Source organism: Carcharhinus amblyrhynchos, chromosome 1 (genome assembly GCF_965287045.1).
Source record: "Carcharhinus amblyrhynchos chromosome 1, sCarAmb.v2.hapA, whole genome shotgun sequence".
In the NCBI taxonomy this organism is placed as follows: domain Eukaryota; kingdom Metazoa; phylum Chordata; class Chondrichthyes; order Carcharhiniformes; family Carcharhinidae; genus Carcharhinus; species Carcharhinus amblyrhynchos.
This window is the reverse complement of record NC_137324.1, coordinates 69,024,410-69,049,384: the sequence shown is the minus strand read 5'-3', so window position 1 is coordinate 69,049,384 and position 24,975 is coordinate 69,024,410. Positions and strand designations below refer to the sequence as shown.

The following is a 24,975-nucleotide window of genomic DNA, read 5'->3' as shown; positions in this document are numbered from 1 at the left end:
AAAATTAAATATCCTAAATCAAAGAATTGGGCATATTAAAATCAAACACAGTCAAACCTCAGGCAGGCCAATTGTACAAATACACAAACATGTCTGAGCCTGGTTCATCAATCACCCATCAAAGGTCATTGCACTCTACTGATACTTAGCAGGAGCGATGTGGATGTGCCAGCGTTGGACTGGGGTAAACACAGTAAAAAGTCTGACAACACCAGGTTTTAGTCCAACCGATTTATTTGATAGTAAACGCACAAGCTTTCGAGGTTTCCGTCTTCGTCAGGTGAAGAAGATGAAGAGGGAAACCTCGAAAGCTTGTGCGTTTACTATCAAATAAATTGGTTGGACTAAAACCTGGCATTGTCAGACTTTTTACTTAGCAGGAGATCATTGCACCTCATTGAAATGCACTGACCTATTGTCAGAAGCCCAGATTGGGCCAGACTTTCTGTCACTGAGAGTTCCTGCAGTTACCTTATCTGATAACGGGTTACATGTAAGCAACAAAAGGGAGATCAACACCTGGGGGCAGACCCTGGTGTCCTGTCAGGCAGACATCAAGAAACCCACTGGGACCTCATTGGCCGGAAGCCAGAGAAGTTTCTGGAAAGGCAAGCAGGCAGGGGATAAAGGGACACATTTTCAGACACCAGCAGCGAAGACTCGATGAAGGAGGTGATCTTGACCATTTGGAAGACTGACCAGAGAAGGAAGGAAGGAAGGAAGAAGCTGCCATCGAGACTCATCTTCGTGTTGACAGGCCAGAGGGACTCAGAGAATCGAGCCTGCAGTTTTAACCAAACCATCTTTTGCAGGTAGTATATTTGAACCTGGGGTATCTTCTTGTTTCATGTGGGTAATTTAAGGGTTAATAGTGTTATTATTAATAAACTTGTTGAACCTTTACTTGTGTTTGTCCTTTGTCCATCTTGCAAGTAAGGGCACCAGGGTAAAGCCTTGGAATGAGCAAACTGATCAAAAGTATCTGAGAATTAACAGGTACAACAGTTTCATAATACACTTTGGCTTTCATTTCTCACAGAAAGCAACAGCAGAAAGGCCATACCTTGTTTCCTCTTTGGTAACCCATGCCCACATATCCACTTCATTCAACCGCAGATCACATGGTTCAGACTCCAAAATGGTTGAAGGGTTCTCCTACACTGACAAATGACATTTGTTTCTGCCATTTTCCACAATAGCTTCTAGAATAGCATTGTTCTGTCTGAATTTTGTTTTCTTAGGTTCCGCCTTCAGGCAAACATTCTCTGTTGCCATGTTATATCCCAGAAAGCCAGTTGCTGAAGGACATAACTGGAGCTAGTGTTTACATTATGTTTAATATGCACTTATGTACAAAGTTACTGATTCCAAGCACGTACTTCCTAACCCAACAACCACAGTTTAAGTGATCACAAAGCCATTATGATGCAATATAGTCCCACTCTGAACTGCTGAACCCCTTCTTACTCTGTGTAGACACCATCCCTTCTGATCCGCCTGGTTCAGCCATGGGAAGTCTATCAAGAGCTTAATAGGGTTGAATCTCGTAAAGCAATCGGCTCTAGTAATATCTTCACTGGACTCATATGAATGTACTGAACCTTTGACAGACGTAACCAATGTACCAGACACACACCAGAATTCCAGCAAATGGAAAGGAGTCAATATGTTTCCCAATTCTGAAATCATCACAAATCAGCATTGACAACTTGCTAACTGACCAATTCTCCCCAGTCGCAGAATATTTTATAGCACAATAAACGATGGAGACAGTGGAAGATACACTTGACCCCAAACAGTTTGGAAACACCATGTGTTAACTTTCCATTGCCTGAGCAACATCCTGGATACACTCCATGAACATGCTGGGTAGCTCAGGATCAGTATCTTTGATTATGCTTACAGTTTTTTCCAAAGCATTCGATCGCAAAACCACCATCTCAAAACTCCTACAAATGGGAATTGATTCACCTCTTGTTTCTTGGGAAGGTGGAAGGCAACTTCAACTCATGAACAGTATGTCAAGATCGTTCATAAAGTGTCCAAGTGAATGAGTACGCTGGAGTTTCCCAGGGAATGAAGCCGAGGCTCAATGTGTTGCTTGCTGTGACCGATGACTCTGGGTTGCAGAGAAGTTGACACTGGCATTCGCCTTTTTAAATATGGGCGTAGCATCCACGCTGGACCAACCGTTCTTGAACAACTTCACAATAGGTCAGGCACACTAACTATAAAAGATGCATGATTATTGACATCTGCTTCACTCAAAACTAACCAGCCGTCCCAATTTACATCCCAACATCACAACATCATCAGACTGTTGAAAAGATCTATTCAGGTGGATCCCAAGTGGCGCGTACATAACAGTTCTCCTGTTAAATGAGCTAACAACTGTATGCATGTTTTGGACGCGGAAATGACATTTCCTTCTCAAACAATGATCTCGTAATCATTTTCAAAGCTTTAATTGGAATGTAGGGCATCAATGTGGCTGAGCGCACAAAACAGCCGTGTAAAACCATTGGAAGGATTCAGAAAACTTAGTTTCCTGACGCGATTGTGGTTTGGAGTCAGTCTGGAAGAGGCATAATCAACTCCACATTTCCTTCGCACGGTCGCTGCTGATCCTCAAATTTCGGTCCTTGTTAACCTGTAGACAGATCTCACAGTGGCCATCAGCTACAGAACTTAAAACAACTAACAGAATGAATATGTAAAACTTTCAGATTTCGGAACAATCCAAAGCCATATCTCATCCACACAATGGACAAACTCTAATGACAGGTAAACTCAACCCTTAAAACGTAAAGACCCTAATACAACAATCAATGTGTTATTTTATTCGGTTCTATTTATCCGTTAATGTATTTTATATGTTACTTTGGAATGATTGGTAGTAAAACTTAACTCGGCCCTTGACCGTGACAGAAGTTTAAAAGAAATAAACCTTAGATGAATGACAGAAATCAGTATTTATTCACAGGGGCACACGTTAACCCCCAGTAAATATTCTCCACCTGCTCACTTTCAACAGAATTAATAAACGCACAATTAACGGTGGTGCTTATCAGGTTGTTGCAAACCCAATAAATTAGATCAGGAATAGTTCAGTAACCCTACTCCCTACAAATAAATGCGTGCCCATTCTTGCCTATAGTAACACTTTGGTGTGGCCCTCAGTTAGTTTCCCGAGAATCTGCATGCAGGAATGGATTGCACACCCGATATGAAAATAAGTGACAGGTCCTTCTGGAAAGACAATAGCTTATTTCATGTCCACAGTTCTGATAGGCAAGTAAGGGAATAAAAGTAAACGGATACGTATCAGAGTGCACACGTTGATTTCTTTTCTCCCTCTGTATGTTATTTGTTCATAAAGGAGCATTGCAGGCAATCAGTCCAGCTCTCCTGCTCCTGTAAATCCCTGATAATGACACATACTTTGACATCGATCCGGTCTTTATAATGGATGGTAATTTACATTAACGTGGAATATTACAGTGGGGTGCTAGTGCCAATCGATTAGAAATCAGCTAGCGCAGCAAATGAACAAATGCCAAACAAAAACTGAGCAAGACAGAGTTGAAGAATGGCAAGGAGTGAGAAAGGAAAGAACTCAAAGGAAAATACTGGACTGATTTGTCCAGGACTGAGTGTTCTTTTCGTTCTGATATTCAGAGCCAACGGCACCTTGATTGTAATAACTCCTGGCGCACTTTCTTGATATAGTTAGCGGATGATAATATCACAATCCGGGAGACTTAATTCATTTGGACTGTAAGAGCAAGGTGGGAGAGCAGGAATAGAAACTTAACAAACCCCAAGCAAAATGTGGTTGGTGTCATATCAGGATTTTCTAATATTTAAAGTTAAAGCTTAAAGTTAAAAGTTTTTTTTAGTATCACAAGTAAGCTTACGTTTACACTGCAATGAAATTACTGTGAAAATCCCCCAGTCGCCAGCTCGGGTACACCGAGGGAGAATTTAACATGGGCAATGCACCTAAACAGTACGTCCTTCGGACCTGTGTGAGAGCGCAGCTCAGAAAAGGGCGCAGCTCAGAAAGATTGGGAAGTTGGGAAGGAGAAATTGGCTTGGGACAACTGCACTCTTTCAGTACAGTCTATCCTTTACCTTTTTTGCCCCAGTCTTCTGGTTCTCTATGTCGGCTTTGCGTGGGAGGACAGTCGCAATCTCCGGGGTTAAATGAGCGATTCGGCTTCTGACAAGTTACCGTAACTTCCAGCTGACTTTCGTTGGGTTGCTGCAGCTGCGATCCTTCCCTTTGTCTCCCTTGTAGGTTTCCCCCCACTGATTTTACGTCGGTGGATGAGATGACCTCAGAATTACTCAACAATTCTGCAGCATGATTTTAGCCTCTGGTAAAGTACTTTGAGGTTTGGATGTTTCAGTTTTGTTTTTTGCAGTGTAGAACTTTTATTAATATTTAACAATGTATGTTCGCAGCTGCGTTGACATCAAACATACAAGTGGCCAGAGATGACGAATCAGGTTGAGTCAGAGTGGTCTAGACTAGCCACACCAATATAGAGGCTTGGCCGTGCAACCAATGAAACATATGAACTACGCGATGATCCAAATACATGTTGGTATCTAGCAGATAAATTAAGTCTCTGATCAAGTGTTTCCAGAACGTTTCTGATTGAAAGTAGTAATTCAGAATATCTTCATAAATCAACAAAATAAATCCCGAAATTATTTTCTATAAAAAATCATTGTATGCAGATTATTCTTGCCAGGTTTACAATTCGTTGTTGGTTAATAGTTTAAATAATTGTAAAATTAAAGTCAATTCCTCCCATTCCAACAAGGACCACTGACAGTTTGCACATACATTTATCAAACCAAAAAGACATCCTCAGTTTGAACTGTTTCTCATATAAATACTTTGAACCATCCTTGAATCCACTCCGTTATGCTAAAGTCACTGTAAGGAAACCTACACTGTCTTTAACGCAAAGTTGAATGTCACTTTCGATCGTTTAAGCCGCTAAAGTGGTGCCCGAAAAAGTGATGAATGCAGTCTTACAAACCAGGAGAGGCGAGATACTTAATGATAATAATGAGCTTCGTTTAATAATAATAAAAAATGAAATCTAGTTGCGTTAAATTATTGAGCTACGTTCACTATTTGGCTCATTTCATTTGAAGCTGTGAAACACAGTTAAATGACTGACCCTGCTATGTGTATGTTTTTGCCGGTTCGGTTGCTCTGTTTAATCGGTGAAGTTTTATTTAAAGATCTCTAGGTGGCAGCAGATCTCCTTTGAGTTATGAGCTGTCCGTGGTCCTGATATAAAACTTGCGGGGGGGGGTGGAATTCATCGGCAATTGCGAAAAAAAATAGAAGTTATGTTTTCTTTTATCTTGGTGTTTGGGTGAACGAGATACATACTCGGCGTTTAAAGTGACTTATATTCAGCAAAAGAATGGAAGCAAATCACTGCACACTTTTGAATAGAACATACATCCCTCCTCTGGGCAATGGATTTATGGCTCCATTGACACTGATTCCGTCAGCCCAGGTCTGCCCCATGTTAAGCATTATTCAGAGGTGTTACACAATACCCAAGGAGTGATGCACATTGTGTCAAACTACTGTTACAATATAGAAATTAACTTCATGAAAAAGTTATAGAAACAAAGTAGCTTAATGGTAATTGGGTCAAATAAATATCAATCAAGTGTCTTTTCCCCACACTCCAGTGTTTATCGGTCTCAAACATGGTGATTTGCTTAACTGCGATATTCGAATAATTCATTTCCCTCATTTTTGTCCTTTCATCCCGATACAGAATATACCGAAACAACAAACGCCTGCACACGGAGCAGGGTGAATGGACTCCCGGCATTACCTCCGGGGGCTGGGGGGGAAAGTATCGGACGAATTTCCTTCTCACTGTCATCACGTTGGGCAAGGTACGCACAGAAAACGGCCGAGCGACGTAAGGGAATGACCAACTCCGCCTGCATTATTGATCCGAGAATCAGATCTGCTCCAAGCACAGTGAGAGAAAACCTAGGTCGGCGGACAGATTTCAGGGAACGTGTTGCTCGAGGTAGAGGGGAGAAAGGTGGAGGTGGAGACGAATCAAGGTGCAGGCATGGTCCGAGCTGTTCCTACTTACACTAACATCAGCCTGAGTCAGCATCAGCATGGAAAGGCACACTTCAGGGACCTATTAGCGATCTGACGTATCCTGGACGGCAGTATATATTAATTCACTCAGTCACATTCGTTGAGGGGAAAGCCAATGATTTATAGAAGTAAGAAATGTAACGACGCGTTTTGTGGGGTCAGTTCATCTTTCGCTTTAAATGATGTAGCTTCGTCCGGAATTTGGAGCCCCGAGGACTGACACAACTTCTCCTTCACCCTCCCGGAATGGAAATGTTCAACAACAGCACCTTCCCAGACTCCACTTTTACGAAGGAAAACCAGACCAACTTTTCTGAGGTGACGCTCACTTATCAGATTATAACTTCATTGTTTATCGGGACTATGATCCTTTGTTCCATCATTGGAAATACTTGTGTGATCGCGGCAATAGCACTGGAGCGCTCTCTCCAAAATGTAGCCAATTATTTAATAGGGTCTTTGGCTGTAACAGACCTGATGGTCTCAGTGTTAGTGCTACCTATGGCTGCTTTGTACCAAGTTCTGAACAAGTGGACCCTGGGACAGGTAACTTGTGACATTTTTATATCTTTAGATGTGTTGTGCTGTACATCCTCTATCCTGCACCTCTGCGCTATTGCTCTGGACAGGTATTGGGCTATTACAGATCCAATAGACTATGTCAACAAGAGGACTCCCAGACGAGCTGCAGTTCTGATAAGCCTGACATGGCTAATCGGTTTTTTAATTTCAATTCCTCCCATGTTGGGCTGGAGAACACCCGAAGATAGAGCTGACCCCGACGCTTGTAATATTAGCCAGGATCCCGGCTACACCATTTATTCTACTTTCGGCGCCTTTTATATCCCGCTGATATTGATGCTGGTCCTGTATGGGAGAATATTCAAAGCCGCTAGATTCCGCATTCGCAAGACCGTGAAGAAATCTGAGAAGCAAAAAGTAGCGGACACTTGCCTGACTGTTTCTCCGGCCGCCATTCAGAAGAAAAACAACTGCGAGAACAGCAAGAACTGGAAGAGGAGCGTGGAGCCGAAACCCGCCTGCATCAACGGGGCAATCCGGCATGGGGAAGAGGGCTCGGTCTTAGAAGTCATCGAAGTCCACCAAAACTCCAAGAGCTACCTTCACCTGCCCAGCAACAGCAACAGCCAATCGACACCGTGCTTTGAGGCTAGGAACGATAAGAACATTGAAGCGAAGAGAAAGGTGGCCCTTGCCCGCGAGAGGAAAACTGTGAAGACTTTGGGCATCATCATGGGCACCTTCATCTTTTGTTGGTTGCCATTTTTCATTGTGGCCCTTGTGTTGCCGTTTTGTGGACAACATTGTTATATGCCAATCTGGCTCCACGCTGTCATCAACTGGCAAGGCTACTCCAATTCACTCCTAAATCCCATCATTTATGCCTACTTCAATAAGGATTTCCAAAGTGCTTTCAAGAAAATTATCAAATGCAAGTTCTGCAGACAATAATTCAATCATTATTTCGACGATTACAATTCATAGTTGCGACGTACTGAACCGGAAAATTCTCACAAAATTTTAAGCATGTATCAACTTTTAATATTGATTTTAATATGCATCTGTGACTGGAGTGCAACTGAATCCATCCTATTGCTGTAGACAGGTGACTACATTTGTGCTGACAGCTTTCAACAACGTTTCAAATTAGGACAGAACGTCTACTCCGTTTCAATGTTAGATTATCTACCTGATGTCCCTGAATGTAACTGAGAAGTAACTGCGTTGTTCTGCGATTTAATTAAAACAAAAATACAGTCCTGGACATTGCTGGTAAAGCCCAGTGCGGGGCGGGATAAATTGCACCATTACGGAAGGGAAGTAATGGTGGGTTTCACTAGATGTGTTCCGTTTCACAAACCATATAGCAGTTCTATGCTGTGTGCTGAGGTTTTCTGCTTGTCTTTATTTCCGTGGTTTTCACAGTTGCAGATTTGGGCCTGTGATCGTTCGCAATCAGTAAAGTTACTATCCCTTTAGAGAAAATAAAGCTCGTCTACTAAAGAACGCTTGCCTGTTTCCATTTATTGAATTGGATTCCAGTTCAGACACAGCTCGACAATGCTTCATTCTAGTACATCTGCTGTCCGCTAACCTTGCTTTCAGACACACTTCCACAAGTCCACAAACCTTTCATATGAAACATAATTTGATTTAATTGAACGGGTGTGAGGTTTTGTGGGTAGAAAACCATTGTGTGATGGTGAGGTCCTCCAACGTACAACCCAGTGAGGCCCAGCGCTGCTAAACTTCAGCTCAAAATAGTGTGTTCACTCTGTCACCCTACGGTGCGGCCCTACAGTGAAAGGGTTGATGAGGTGGTACCGTAACACATAAGGTGCTGGATAAAATAGTTTTCTAGTCTTTCAAATAGTGTCTACCTCGGATTCAATGAACTAAAGTTCATTCCTTCATTAATGATAAATGGTGTTACAATATGAGGCATGCCTGCACTAGCAACTCAACGGATTGTACAGCAGGCTAACTTGTCACCTCCTGAAAAAAGAAATACACTGACTGACCCCTGGTCTCTTGTACCTGGGCATAAGGTTTGCACAAGACTTTGTCAGTAAATAAGACGAAATCTTCTGCATTCATGGTCTTCTCAATTCACTGGGTTTCAATATAACATGGTCCTTACCAATCTAATCTCACGGCCCACTGCCCGTGGGTGGGTGGTGGGACCTCTGCTCTGTTATGGTGAGTTGTTGAGGGGCTGGAGGGTGACTTGTCTGGCTTCATTTGCAGGAGGGGTGAGCTGGTGTACTGCTGTGAAGAAGAAGAATCAATCAACGCAACCGTTAACTCTGTTTCTCACTGTACGGATGCTGCCAGATCTGCTGAGTTAATTCAGCATTTTCTATTTTTATCTCTGCTTTAAGGATAATTCCAGTAGCGGAGCTGAGATGGGGGGGGGGGGGGGGGGCACCTGAGCAGAAAACGATATTACCGCTGTCCCGTGACCCCCCACCCCACTTCCCCATCATCCCAAACCCTCCGGACAAACGGTGCTGTTTGACAATTTACTGCCTGTCATCTGAACCCATATTTGTCAGATAAAAGTCGGCAACAAACGAACAAAGATTGCAAAAATGTTGTTGTTTCTTTTGCAGGCGTCTTAGCCCACCCCCACCCCACTCACTCCCAAATTAATTTATGCCAATGGTCGTTTAGATTAAAAGAAAAACCCGGTTAATGAGGAATTGGTGAATCAATGAATTGGTTGATAACTGCTTGAGGAGGGATGCGCAAAGTGAATTCTCCACTAAAGAGGACTGTGGGGAAATCACTAACAGGAGAAGTATCAACAAGCCGCTGTGTCTCATTGCTGGCAAACGGCCCTTCTGGAACACACCAGTTAACATTAGTTTCCGCAGTGGCAGGTTTTGCTGTTTTCCGGATATAATTGTAAAGGTAGCCTCGTCAGATCACGTGTATATATGCTGAAACCTGCTGAAACAGGTGAATAAGAAGTGGAGTCTATTTTTTGCCCGGTATCGTGTTCTGAAGATGGTAAAAAATGTTTCAATAACCCCTTTGGAGGGAACTGAAAATCTCCAGAAAAGCTGCTAACTGTAAAACGATGTTTCTGCATACAAGGTTGGTAACCTACCCCACCCCTCCAGAGTATTCCAGACACACTTGAAAACTCTCCCGATTTCATTTAGTGATTGGATTTCAAGAACATCAATTTCAAGTTGCACAGAGACAAACACGAATTCGTTTGTCTAGAATAATGTTCTGTATAATAACAATAATGCAATTTTATACACTCTGTATAGTATACACTCTGCTTAGAAATCATGGACTACTTTATAGTAATGGATAGCCCTGAGGGAATTGGAACACTTATATGAACAGTCCGATGAGTAAAATCAGGAATGGCGGGAACTGGCCCCATTGCATTCTGCACCGTGATGATCAAATCCACCATCGAGTGTTTGTACTTTGATTCTAACTGTTGGTTAATCTAATCCAACTGAATATCAGATTTATATATCTGTTAGTGGGCTGAAGTGCTATGAAGAGCTGAACCCAGTACACAGTTACATACTTGCGCAGAAAATCGAAGAGGCCTTTTAACCATGATTGTCATAGCGCCGGAGAATACCTTTAACCCATAAAGGAGAAAATGTAAGTTGAAACAATGATTAGACCCTTATGAGTAGTGAACCCCGAGTTCCGTGGAATTCTTTGTAGCATATTTGGAGGCCGTTTGGCCCATCCTGTCAGTACTGGCTCTTTGCTGGAATAATACAAATGAAACCAATTGTTCTCTCCCTATCAGCAAAGAGCCAGTAATACTCAGGGAATCACTTGCATCGGCTTTTCTTTCCACTCCCCCAACCATTATATCTGCAGCCCCTCCAAGAATCTATTCTTGGCCCTTTCAATCAGATCAGTCAATATCTATTTGAATAGGGAAGCTTGTGTGATGGGCCAAATGGCCTATTGCTCTTAATTCATATGTTCACATGTTTGTATGTACATTTGTATGATCCTGCATCTCTGTCAACTTTCCCTGGTGTAGGGAAGGATGGGATTGAGGGAGCTTGGGGATCACCAGTGTGTTCGGGAAGTAAATCTGGAAATTGTTCACGTTGTTGACAAGGTTATTAAGATGTTATTTAGCATTGTTTCCTAGATTTTCCAGGTGGCTTTCTGACCTGTCAGCAAATCACTAGGTTACTGGAGCCCAGTAGCTGAATTGGTAATACACCTGCCTGTGGTCAAGAAGGTCACAGGTTCACATTGCACTCCACAACTTGTTGGCCAAGGAAGGAACATTCATATATCTCAAAACAGGTTATGAATCGGTCTGTAAAATCTTTTCATGCTCTACACCCTCTACCAGGAGAGAAACGTGCATGAAAACAAACTGGGATTATCAAGGTAAGGTCACAGTGAGGATAACTTCTTGTGAAACTGACAAACTGTGAAGACTTCGATCAGTTACACTTAGAACTTTAACCATGACCAGCTGAGAGGCTGCTGTTCTAAGTATGTCTTATCTCAGAGTGTGCCTTCATTTCTTGATAGGTCATTTCCCACACTGGTGGCAGGGCATGGTGGCACAATGGTTAGCACTGCTGCCTCGCAGCGCCAGGGACCAGGATTTGATTCTCAGCTTGGGTCACTGTCTATGTGGAGTTTGCACATTCTTCCTGTGTCCACATGAGTTTCCTCCAGGTGCTCCAGTTTCCTCCCACAGTCCCAAAGGTGTGGTTGTTAGGTACATCAGTCATGCTAAATTCTCCCTCAGTTCACCCAAACAAGTGCCAGAGTGTAGCAACTAGGGGATTTTCCACAGTAACTTTATTGCAGTGTTAATGTAAGCCTACTTGTGACACCAATAAATAAATTTTAAACTGAATATTTTTAAGCCAAAGGTAGATTCTTGAGCAACAAGGGAATCTAAGGTTATTGGAGAAAAACAGAGTGTAGAATTGAAGCCACAATCAGATCAGCCATGATCTTATAAAATGGCAGAGCAAACTTGAAGAGCTGAATGGCCTACTGCTGCTCCTAATTTGTATGTAAGCTGTTAGCTGGTTGGCTCCTGTAAACAGCAACAGAAGGCCCACTAATCAAGAAGTTACATTTGCATGAATGCCCCTGTCTTTGTTCCTGCCAGTAAGCTTCCCCCCTGTAATCTGCTTTAAAGAGAACTAGGATCTGGCTAGACAGGCAGGATGACCTTTGTCACAAATCATAAGAAAAAGCATGAAAGAAGAGAAATTAAAAACGTGAATAAATTGGGCCGTGGGAGAGGGGACATCAGATTTGAAGTAGAAATGGAAGAATCTGGTGGAATGTGGCTAGATTCAATACTCTAAAGAAAAGATAGGAGGCTGACATTGAGGGTGAATAATGTGCACAACGTTCAGATGAAAGGTTTACAAATACGCAATCCCAGTTCAAATACATTCTTGTCAATAAGTTGTGACAATGGGTAAAACTATGAAACACTTCATTTCCCTTTCCAGGCCAGTAAGTGCATCAATTCTGACAGAGTCAGAACTGAAACATTAACCTTTCTGTTTCAGATGCTGATCAGCTTGAAGTGTACTCGTGTATTTTCCTCCTTTACTTCAGTTGCAGCTCGTCTTGTTACATGTGATTTTGATTACATTCTGTCTATCCTAATCAATTGCCTAAAATCCCATCCACTATATTAAAACTTATCAGATGTGTACTTACCTTTTTCATGCCTGTCATTTCTCTGTGCCTAAAAATCAGATGATTACTGAATAATCTAATAGCTTTGTGTGAATTATTGTACCAGCAGTAAAAATATTTAATGCAGCTTTTCTGGAAAATACCTGAAGTTTCTAAAGGGGACAGTGTAATCCATTGGCCTCTGGACAGAGAAATGTGGAACCAGCAGATTTGAGTTATGCTGCAACCACCCTCATCCTTTCTGAACAGAGACAAGAGAGATGTATACGTGGATACTTGCAGTGATAAACTGAGCACCACTCACCAGCAACCAAATGCTGATTTAAGTTTGACATTGGAGTAAAGCTTGTACTCTGCTTACATTACATTTCCAGCTTAAGTTGTGATCGAGGAGCCAGTTGAATTGCCTGTGAAGTTTAGTTAAAATTTAACAGTGCCTTACATAAACTGCACAAGATTGTGTGGCACAGCAGCGCAGTGTTTAGCGCTGCTGTCTCACAGCACCAGGAAGCCAGATTCAATTCCAATCTTGGGTGACTGCCTGTGTGGAATTTGCACATTCTCCCTGAGTCTGCGTGGGTTTCCTCCCACAGTCCAAAGATGTTTGGGGTAGGTTAATTGGGTAAGTTGTTAAATTGCCCATTGGTATCAGGGAGATTAGGGTAAATATGTGGGATTACAGGGATAGGGCCTGGTGGGATTGTTGTTGGTGCAGACCTGATGGGCCAAATGGCCTCCTTTTGTACTGTAGGGATTTTCTTGGAGCCTTTTATCTAAGTGTGTTTTGAATAACTAGATGTGAATTAAAATATGCATAAAGTTGAAGCTGAAACTGACTTGTATTGATTGAACAACATAGTGTAATTGACTTACTGACTATATGTATAAAAAATGCAATCTCGTAATATATAGCAGGACTTTCGAAAGCAATCAATACAGTAATGCATTTAGTGAATGAATTCATTTTATTTAGTGCATCATTTATTCACCTGTGCTCCTTATTGAAATATAAACAACCACACAAATGACAAACAGTTCACCTCCTGACTCCCCAAAGCCTTCCTTCCATTTATAAGGCACAGATCAAGATTCTGTTGGAAAACTTTTGATTTGTTTGGATGAGTGCAGCTCCAATGATACTCAAGGAACCAGACACCATCCAGTACAAAGTAACTCACTTGATTAACACTCCATCTACTGCCTTGAACATCCACTCCCTCTACCACCAGTGCAATGCCACAGCAGGGTGTACCACCTATAGGAGGCAATGCAGCAACTCACCAAGATTCCTTCAGCAGCATCTTCTAAACTCACACTCTGCCATCAAAAAGAACAAGAGTAACAGCTGATGCATCAATATCCTGACTTGGAAATATTTTGGTATTTCTTCACTGTTACTGAGTTAAAATCCTGGCATTCCCTCTCTAACAACATTGTGGGTTACCTTCACCATGTGAATTGCAGAAGATAGCTTTCCACGAACTTTTTAAGAGCAATTCAGGATGGGCAATAAATACTTGATTTCTCAGTGAGACTTAACACTCCATGAATTAATTTAAAAATGAAGGTTTGTGAGAACGTTTAGAACATTCAAATAAATAATGAAAATGCAAAGTTCTGTTATTTCACAATATATTTTCAAAGAAAAAACCTAACATTTTGGGTTCATAAAAATGGATGTATGTGATTTTAAATCACAGCAAGCAGCACAACTGGGGACTTGTTCTTGTGTTGATGTAATTGAATTGTCTGGTATTTTATAAGCCTGGCTGAAAATTTACACTTCACCCTGCTGACTGGTGGGGGAATGTATAAAATGGACTGGAATGGTGGAGAGGGGGCAGTGATATATCTGTTGCTTTCTTGCTTCCACTGGCATTTTATCAGTGGCGAACAACACATCCATTCTTGTCGAAATTGAATTCCTGATGTGGTCAATTAATGGCCACTGCCTGATATTTTATGAGTGGCAAGAGTTGCCTTCCAAATGTGTATGCCTGGACTGGGTTCTGCTGAGGTCCCAGCAGTGGCCACAACTTCCCATGGCCACCGCTGCAACTGAAGGGCTGCCAGGCCAGCTTGGGAAAAGCTTAATCTTGTATTCGAGTCAAATGCTTCACATTTCCTGGATAAAACACTCTAAATTGTCAGATTGCAGTAAACTTTTAGTAATGTACTTGTTGGGCAATTTCTTAATTGCATTACGAGAGCAATGCATTTTCCGTGTATCCATTCTTAAGCTCTGTGAGTACAAACAAGCATTACATCCTCAATAGTTCTGTTTTGGGAACAGTAAGGAAAAGATCCAAATTATGAATCCACTTTCACCAAGCACCCAAGATGATAATCCAAACTATAATGGAAAGATGGCTGTCCAACTGTCATTGAATTTTTACTATCTCCAAATTTCACAAAGTTGCTTAGGGAACGAAGCCAAGCAGACAGGTTGTATTAATTTTCAGTACTTTATGGTTATAAAAAGGTGTGGTGCAGACATTCAATGTTATGATAGTTGCAAAGATGGTGTTTTACTATAATAACTGAAACCCTGTATTAGGTATGCCACTGTGATTTAGGGCTGATATCTATTTGCTATGTTTCTGTTACCTTGTAATAAGTTTATAAAGATTCACAGTTTTGCAGATTAACTTACAACTACTAAGCTACATACTTAACTGTCAAAAAGCAGACCTTATATTCAGAGTTATTTTCATTTTCTTCATCTCTGTAAGGCCCCATGGGCAATTGACAACCATGTCATATTAATATTTGAATACAGCCTATTAAGTTTTTTTATCCAGCCATTTGTTGCTAATCATCAAACATTTCCTCTGATAATTTTTTGAAGTGAAAGATGAAAAACAGAAGAAAATCTGAGGAAAGCAATTTGAAAACAGTCTCAGCATGATAATTGGTTTATGTGAATTTGCTGCCCTGGAACCTAATAATGTATGTGAAGGGGGAGGGAGAATGTACGTATTTTAGAACCAGGACTGCTTGAATTGGCAAAGAGGAAGAGAAACTCCCATTTGACCTAATTCAGAAACCTATTAGCTAGTGAAATCACAGGCTAATTACTCTCAACAAAGCTGCTCTCAACATGACACTGGGGATTATTTGCCAGCATGGGAAAAAATTGATCCTGTGTTCAAGTCAAGAGGTGAACTTTTGCTTTGCACTTCCTGGGAAAACACTTTTAGATTGTCAGATTACAGTAAGCTTGTAGTAATGTGCTTATTGGGCAATTTCTTGAAGTTTAACATTGTTATCACAAAGTATATATCCATAAGAATACAGAATGGGTCTCCGAATATATTCTTGTCAATTGTTTGATGGTGTTTGTTCCAAAGGCTGATTTAAGCGGCTGTGAGTGGCACTGACGAATATAGGGCTGGTTGAGGGCTAGCTGAGCTCTTAGCCACCTGTACAGGTTGACAGTGAGTTTTTATGTTGCTGGACAGTGGTGACTTCAGGAAGAACCCAGATACATAACATTGCAAACTGATCTGAAACAACTACCTTTGTACAGTGCTATGCATGTACATTCAGTTCAACATTGTTGCAATTGCTCCAAATCTGTCTTGCATTGTGAACTGTATGAATTCAGAGGACCATATAGCTTTGTAACATGAAGGAGCTCATAAGTAAGTATTAAAGTTGCCAAATTTGGTAATAGAAATAACAGGGAGGATCTCAGTGCTCACAAAGTTTTACGTGGAAATTAGACAGCAATCTCCAAAAATGACAAATATAAGGCTAAATGGGGAACACAGGAAGTTGCCATTTGATTTGCCATGCTCCTCCACAAGCTTTGCTACCTCACTGAGAGATTTGATATTGAAACACTAAAAGATACAACATTTTTGTACTGGACATACACCAACTTGCCAGAAAAATGTTACGGCTTGGCTCTTTCAGTGCGAGTACCTATTTACTGCAACAAGTTACAATAAAAATGATGTGCATTTATATTGCACCTTTAATATAATAAAATAACCAAAGGCATTTCACAGGAGTTTCATGAAGCTAAACTGGATTACAAGCCAAATAGGCTGATATTCAGGCAGATGGCCAAAACCTTGCTCAAAGTAGTAGTTTTAAGGAGTGTCTGGAATTGGGAAAGGAAGGTTTAGAGGTGGTGGGTTTAAAGGAGGTAATTTCAGACCTTAGTTCCTAGGCAGCTGAAGGCTTGGCCACCATCAGTGGAGTACTAAAATTGGAGATGCTTGAGAGACCAGAATGAGATGAGTTCAGATATTTCAGACAGTTGTGAGGCTAGAAGAGATTACAAAGATAGGAGGAACAAGGCCATGGAGGGACTTCATAGAATCTCTACAGTGCAGAAGGAGGCCATTTGGTCCATCAAGTTTGCACCAACTACCATCCCAGCCAGGCCCTATTCCATAACCCAACATATTTACCATGCTGATCCCTCTGAAACTAGGGTCAATTTAGCATGGCCAATCAACCTAACCCACACATCTTTGGACTGTGGGAGGAAACCAGAGCACCCAGAAAAAACCCACACAGACACAGGGAGAATATGCAAACTCCATGCAGACAGTGACCCGAGGCCAGAATTGAACCTGGATCCCTGGTGCCGTGAGGCTGCAGTGCTAAGCACTATGCCACCATGCTGTGAAAACAAGGCTTGGAATTTTAAAATCAAGGCATTGTTTGTTTAACCAAGAGCCAATAAAGATCATCAAGTATGGGGCGATAGGTAAACAGGGCTTGGATATTTTTATGCATTTGTGGGACATGGGCGTCACTGGCTGGCCAGCATTTATTGCCCACCCCTAGTTGCCCTTGAGAAGGTGGTGGTGAACGGCCTTCTTGAATTGCTGCAATTTCTGTGCTGAGTTGACCCACAATGCCATTAGGAAGGGAATTCCAGGATTTTGACCCAGTGACTGCGAAGGAACGGTGACATATTTCCAAGTCAGGATGGTGAGTGGCTTGGATGGAGACTTGCAGATGGTGATGTTCCCATGTATCCGCTGCTCTTGTCCTTCTAGATGGAAGTGGTCATGGGTTTGGAAGGTGCTGTCAAAGGATCTTTGGTGAATAAGGACACAGGCAGGAAAGTTTTGCATGACATTGAATTTACAAAGGGTAAAATGTGACAGCTGTAAGGAAATTTGTACTCAATATGTAAGCATGTTAGTACTTAGAGAATTTGTACTGAACAATTGTACCTAAGCTGGGTATGAAATATGGAATCACGGATAGTATTAGAGTGTCTTCCTTGAAGTAGAATTAGGATGGGTAATCAAGTATAGCTGATTTGTAACCTAATATAATCAAGTGTAGCAAATGTGATCAGAACAGGAGACCCAGAGAAGTAGTATAGCAGTTACTTATTAGCACATGCAAACAGCGGTCACTTGGGGAGACAATAGGTACTATACAGCTGTCCAGCTTAATATATGATCGTAACAAGCAAGAAAGAATAAAGTGAGCATGTTTTTCTTCACATTCGGCCTAAGTCAGCTAAACCACTATTGTTGTACAAGCAGAGTCGTAAAGATAAGGGCAAAGGATGTAACTACCATGGTTTCGAGAGGAAAAGAGATGTAACAATAGGTGACCAATCTCAAGCAAGGTAAATAAGGGGTCAGTACAGAAACAATGGTGGCTAAACGAGGTCGCATTGTAAAAGCGAGATAAGAATCTTGAGATATGGAGCTGAAATGTGCATAAAAAGACTGTAAGCCGAGGGCTCTGTGGAGTGTTCCGGACATCCCGGCTTTATTTCTCTTGTACTGGAAAATAAAGTCTACTACTTGGAGGATTACAACTCAGACTCTCTGTTTTAATCGGGTTAAATAAGTTGTCGTCTTGGGGAACCACGACACAGCCTAGCCAGCAGTACATTAGAATAGTCAAATCTAGAGGTAACAAAGGCAGGGATGAGAGTTTTAGCGGCAAACACTCTGAGGTAAAGGCAGAATCAGACAATGGTTTGGAGGTAGAAATAGACAATATCAATCATGGCGTGAATATGTGATTGGAATTTTATTTCAAAGTCAAATATGACACTCCAGTTGTGAACAGCGTGGTTCAGTTGCTAGCAAGAGGGATACAGTCATTGACTGGGGAAGTTTGTAGTAGGGACCGAAGACAAAAAGTCTTAGCAATATTTAGTTGGAGGAAATTTTGCTCATCCGGTACTGGATGTTGGACAAGCAGTCTGATAATTCAGTAACAGTGGAGGAGCTCGAAGAGGTGGTGGTGAAGTAGATCTTGCTGTCATCAACACACATGTGGAAACTAATGCTATTTGTTATAATGATGTCACTGAGGGACACAAGGGGATCAAATATAAATTCTCCAGAAGTAACAGCATGAAACAAAGAGAAGCCGTTAGAAGTGATACTTTGCAAGTAACAACTAAGCAACCTCTGGAAGACTGAATATTGATTATTGTAAATGTAGAGTCTCATTCTTTCAGATTTCACTTAAAGATTTTTCTAAAAAAGTACTTTCACCTCTTTATTTTGTTATTTGTATCTCATTTTATATTGAATCCAATTCTTTTGTTATTATGAATCAATTTTGACTGCTGCTCAAGAACATATCTTCAATCTGAATGGTCAAGGAAGCATATGATGCTTGTTCTTTCTACATAGCTCACAGATGTTCTCTAGAAAGCACTGTACTTTTCAAATTGTTGGGAAGCCTGTAGGCACATGCCAGAATAACAAATGCCAAATCTGGCCCAATGTTTTTCTATCCTCACCATAACACTAGACAATTTTTATCTCATTAGTCATAGTGAGATTATGTTTAATCTGAAAATAAGAATGCTAATGAACATCATGTTCAACAAATGGATGATCTTGTGAACAGTTAGAGAAATGGTTATGCCCACAAGTAGGGAGGAGACTTTTTAAAGAACGTGAGGCAACTTGCCTCTACCATCCTCAAAGGCAGCGCTTTCCAGACCATCACCTCCCTCACATTCTAAACCTCCTGCCTCTCACTTGTGACCCCTTCAAAGGGTAACAGCTGCTCCTTATCTATTCTGTCCAAGCCCCTCATAACCTTGTGCACCTCAATCAGGTCACCCCTCGGTCTTCTCTAGTCCAACAAAAACAACCCAAGTCTATCAAACCTCTCATAATTTAAATGTTCCATCCCATGCAGCATCCTGGTGAATCTTCCCTGCACTCTCTCCAAAGCAATCACATCCTTCCAAAAGCAACCTTAGTCTACAGCTAAAATATAGAAAAAAGTGTTATGGTCTACTCTATAAAATCTCAAGCAAAGAAAAGTGAAATATTTTCGCAACCTTCCAAAATATTTATATCATCCAGCTGTCCCCACAGACTCAGTTTACACAACGAAGCTTGATTAATAGTACGCGCACTTCCCAATTTTCCAAAAAAAAACTTGCCAAAAAAAGCTTCAATTTTCTTTACATGCTTCAATCACGTGCCTGGTCCCCGATGTCCACGAGTTTATTGGAAATTGACTGATAGATGACCTTGTTAATAACAAAAGAGTGTTGATTGTCTTTTGTTTTTCAATGGGAAAATAGTAAATCTGCTACAGTGGTTGAAAGTTTGTGAAACTATTGCAAAGGAGCAAAGGAAATGGAAGGACACTGGCCGGGATTCTCCGGTCCAATGTGTGGCTGGAATTTCCTGAGCCTGCTGCTGTAAATGGCGGTTAGGCTGAGTGCCAAATTCTCCGTTCTCACTGGCAATGGTGGCAGGCGTGCGAGACCGGAGAATTCCAGCCATTATTTGAAATAAAGAGATATTAGTGACAGTGTCACTGAAATAAGTTTAATTGATAATAATTGCTAGTTAAGAGATTGGAGAATTTAGAAGTATAAATATTAAAGCAGCTATTTTGTATCGTCGTTAGTATAATTTCTAATATTGCAGTTCTGGTCTTTGAAAGTTAAGGTGAAATTTTATTTCAAGACAAGTGAGAAAAGATTTTTTTTACAATAAAGTGCAAACCAACCATATTTGAACTGAGCTGACAGGGAAAGCTACAGCTTTTTACTCTCCGTCCCAACCTGTTCTCTTGTTTCCATAGTAACCTATAGTGCAGAAGCAAATGCAAGAGCTTTACTACCATATTTGCCTGAGTAGCTGACCCCTTGAGAGCACAGAAATCAAGGGCCGTTATTGTAATTCTTTATCAACCTGTGGGCAATGAAAGAGTAAAGCAAAAGGCTTACAACTAATTTGTACGTTTCTAACTAACAGAAAAATTCATACATTAGTTTAAATTTTAAAAGCATATTTTTTTCTCCTTTTTGGACATTTTATTTGAACACAATGAATACAAACTAAATTAAAAGTGATAAGAAGGGTAAATACTGAATCACTTGTAAATCCAGTCATGAAAAACGGTGAAAGGGAAAACAGAACTGGTTGCATGTGGGGATTGGTAAGTATGTCTAACAATCTCCTAAACTCCTTATAGTCAGCTATTCACTGAGTCAATTGCATTATTGTCTGGGATTAGATTTACTTCACTTTGGCAAGAGACATGATTTGGTTACTTCTTGAGTAATGGAGTCGAAAGGAGGAGAAAAATAAGAGAAGAGCAAGGGAAGGAGATTAAAGACTTTCCATTCCAAGGATCAAAATAATGATAGCATAGACACTACATGCAGGCAGGCAGTCGAAAGCTTTCACAACCCACCAGGGAATAAAAAAGTGGAATACCAACGCATAAGTTATTTCTTCATAATTATTATTCTTTATAAATCTTTATGCTGTCACAATGCATTGTGGTAATACCTGATTAAGTCCAAATATAGAGGTCTATTGCACAAGAGGCCATTTGATCCATTATGTTTGTGTTGGCTCTTAAGTAATAAAAAATTAATCCATTTGCCCCACTCTCTCCCAATAACCATATCTGTTTCAAATATTAATCCACTATTCCCTAAAAATTGAAATGGCCTCTGTCTCAACTATTCCCTATGAGTCCTTGTTTTTCCGAATCTGCGTTTTTTCTCCGAAAGACAATTTCCCCAACACCAGATGTTAAAGCAATGTTTTCTGTTTTTTTGGATCAGAAGATCAAGATGTTGAATCATTTTGGATGTAAATAAGAATTAGCAAGGAAAGGAAGTCATTGATAGGAGTAATTTATAAGAGCCCACACAATAGCTACACTATAGAGCAGAGGATTAGGAAACACAGTTTTAAGTGATTTATATTTGTAATTATGTGTGTTGGACATTAGGTATAGTTTTAATTCCATTTTTAAAAGTTGCCTGCAAGCCTGTGGATTTGTTTAGAGCCTGCATTTTAACGAGGGTTTTATGACCCAAAAGCAAACATGTGGCTTTAAAAACTAGATTGTTGTGCCACAACCAGGGACCCAAACAGAAAAGCAAGAATGATGAAGTGGAAGTAGTCAAGCTTCAAGTTTCCAAATGCCCAGATCACCAACAACCTGTCCTGGTGCCTCCACACTGATGCTATAGTTAAGAAAGCCCACCATTGCCTCTACTGTCTTGGGATGCTAAGGAAATTTGGCATGTCCACTATGGCTGTCACCAATTTTTACAAATGCACCATAGAAACCTCTAATAATCTAATAAAATCCTGAATTCAAACCCAATATCATCGATGTGGGAAAGAAAATAATCTACTCAAGTGTAAAAAAAAGTAATACTTCAAGTGCCTATTAGGTTTGTAAACAGACAAGAAACAACATCAGTGTCATATTCAGTGTGCAAACTCCGTACGGACACTCAAAAGTGTCAACTGTTCTTGGATTAATGGACTACATGTTGAGTTAAAGCCATTGCTGACTTTTGAAACCCACCCAAGGAATCACAATGGCTGCAGCTGGTATAGCAAAACTTCCCAGTTACATTGCCTGAAACTAGCAGACAGCATGGTGTCCCATTTCTAGTTTGAGAGGGGTAAATGTAGAGATAATTTTCAAGCAGGACTTTTTGTTACAGCCAAGTTGATTTAAAATCACAGCACAAAACATGACAGCAGAGGATGGCAAAACAATTTTTTTACATGTTCTGTTCATTATAGTACTTCCTTCAATGAAAGAAGTATTACAATGCATGACAACATTTACACAACAGTAGTCAATATAATGGTTACTTACTTTTACGTAAGAGATTCCTGCAATGAATTACTACATTAAAACACACATCTACATTACAAAACAACATCTAATAGTGATGTTTCAAAGTGTCAAAGCATTTCACTGTATCTGTCAGAATGTCCCAGATTAATCAGCAGGCTTCCCCCGATTGTCACAAATTCTTCAAGTAAGTGTAATTTTTAGGGCTTCCAAAACCCACATGACAACACAAGTGTGTGGGAGGGAATGCAGTTTTCTGTGGTCCTCAAAATTGGCATCCTGATCTCTGAAGAGTTGTGACTTCATGCCAAAGAGCAGAATGGTTATAGTTTTTGTTATCAGATCATACAGCCCAGCACTTAATTAAAAGCAATTTTATTCATTCACTGTTCTGTCAATCTAACAAGGGCATGACCTTCAATCAATTATAGATTGACACCTTCAAATATTGATCTGTTATTCATCGGTCCATTTTACAGAAGTTTTCTCCCAAAAAATGGCTTCTTGTGATTCAGCATTTCTCTAACCAGTTTAAATCAGCTCCAATACCAAATGATTTATCATTTGGTATTATCCCCTGGCCTGGATATGCATGGGTAATTTACTTTGTTGCATAATTTGTGGCTGATTTGTGCTTGTATCTTTCATGAATACATTTTTTATTTTACTGGCATGACACAAATTCATTTCTTAAGACATTATTAATATGTTACTTAAATATTTTGTATTATTCTAAAACCATATATTAAAACATTAGTTGCTAATTATCCTCATGGTATTTAGAATTAATCAGAATTCTCAACTACAATCTCCCCCTCATTCTTCTAAATTCCAATGAGTATGGTCCCAGTCTACTCAGTCTCTCGATCTTGTTCACTAATGTTCTTTAGGGCCTTGCCCAAGACCACGTGTTTGACTCTTATATGTTCTAGAAAGTGACTCAGTTCTATCAAACTGCTAAAAAGTCTAAAAGGAACAAAACCACATGGGTGATCCTGCACAGCCCACACTTGGTTTAGTGATGGGTATACATGGTGAATCTGGCAGTAGCAATTCTTCCAGTGATGGTCTCTCTTCCCACTAGCAAGTGGCACAAATGCCATTTACATTCACTTACATAGCATGAATGCTCATTGAAGCAGCTGTCTGCCGGAATCCCATCAGGTTTGACAGTCCTGCGTTATGCCAACAGAAAATCGTGTCCGCTTTAGACCCAATTAATAAACGAGTTTACTGGGTTCATCATAGACTTCTGGGTGAGTGCAACATTTAAAGCCTACCTGGCATAGTGCTGCACTGCTCCTGATGCATTGTATACCAGCTTGCCGGGCAGATCAGTTCCTGCCCTTCACCTCTATGCTGATCTGGTCTTCATGGACAGCAATATGCTGCTGAACCCATGCACCCACCCCTATCACTGTCTCAGGTCAGTACTACACCTGGAATTAGGGACTACAGGAGCTGCTTCTGCATGGTTCCACACACCAGTGTCTATCTGGACAGCACTGTGCTGTGGGACTTGTGCAGCCACCACAACAAGGGTCCAAAGTTTAACTGGGTGTAAGGCACCAAGTGAGGGTGATGGTGGAGGCTTAGCAGATGATGACAAGGGGGGGCAATGTAGAAGGAGGGCTGTGCAAGGAGAGGCTGGGGTCAAACACTAGGGGGCTTTGTGGAAAGAGGGATGTGCAAGGAGAGGGTGGGGAAGGGCAAGGAGTCATAATGGCAGCCAAAGGGAAAGGATATGGCAAAAGGTAGGAGCAATCATTGGTAGCATTGCTTAGCAATAACCACTTCACTCTCTTTCAGTTTGGGTACCACCAGGGTCACTCAGCTCTTGAGTTTATTACAGCCTGGGTTCAAATATTGCCAAAGACCTGAATTCCAGAGGTGAAGTGAGAGTGACTGTCTGGACCATCAATGCAGCATTTGACCAAGTGTGGCATCAAGGAACCCTAGAAAACTGGAGTCAAAAGGAATCGGGGGGAAAACTCTGCACTGGTTGGAGTCATACCTGGCAAAAAGGAAAATGGTGTGGTGGTTGGAGGTCAATCATCTCAGTTCCAGGACATCACTGCAGGAGTTCCTCAGGGCAGAGTCCTAGTCCCAACCATCTTCAGCTACTTCCATCTATAACCTTCCTTCCATCATGAGGTCAGAAGTGAGGATGTTTGCTGATGATTGCAAAAATGTTGACCACCATTTACAACTCCTCACATACTGAAGCAGTTCATGTCCAAATGCAGCAAGACTTCGACAATATCTAGGCTTTAGCTGACAAGCGGCACACAAGGTCCAGGCAATGACCATCTTCAACAAGAGAGAATCTAACCATTGCTCCTTGATATTCAGTGACATCATCATCGCTGAATCTCCCACTATCATCATCCTGAAGGGAGGGAATTACCATTGATCAGAAACTGAACTGGATGAGCTGTATAAATACTGTGACTACAAAAGCAAGTTACAGGCTAAGAATCCAGCAGCAGGTAACTCACCTCCTAACTCCCCTGAAGCTGTCCGCCATCTAC

The 24,975-nt window shown here is 41.0% G+C and overlaps 1 protein-coding gene across 1 annotated transcript; it reads left to right on the top strand.

Annotated features, from left to right (window-relative positions):
• The first annotated feature begins 6,406 nt into the window (after nucleotides 1-6,406).
• Nucleotides 6,407-7,633, top strand: htr1aa (5-hydroxytryptamine (serotonin) receptor 1A a). Its single transcript, XM_080198108.1, has one exon. The coding sequence runs from the start codon at nucleotides 6,407-6,409 to the stop codon at nucleotides 7,631-7,633; it is 1,227 nt and encodes a 408-aa protein (XP_080054234.1).
• Nucleotides 7,634-24,975: the final 17,342 nt, after the last annotated feature.

Coding starts and splice junctions, on each gene's coding strand:
- htr1aa (XM_080198108.1), top strand. CDS start 6,407: ATGGAAATGTTCAACAACAGCACCTTCCCAGACTCCACTTTTACGAAG.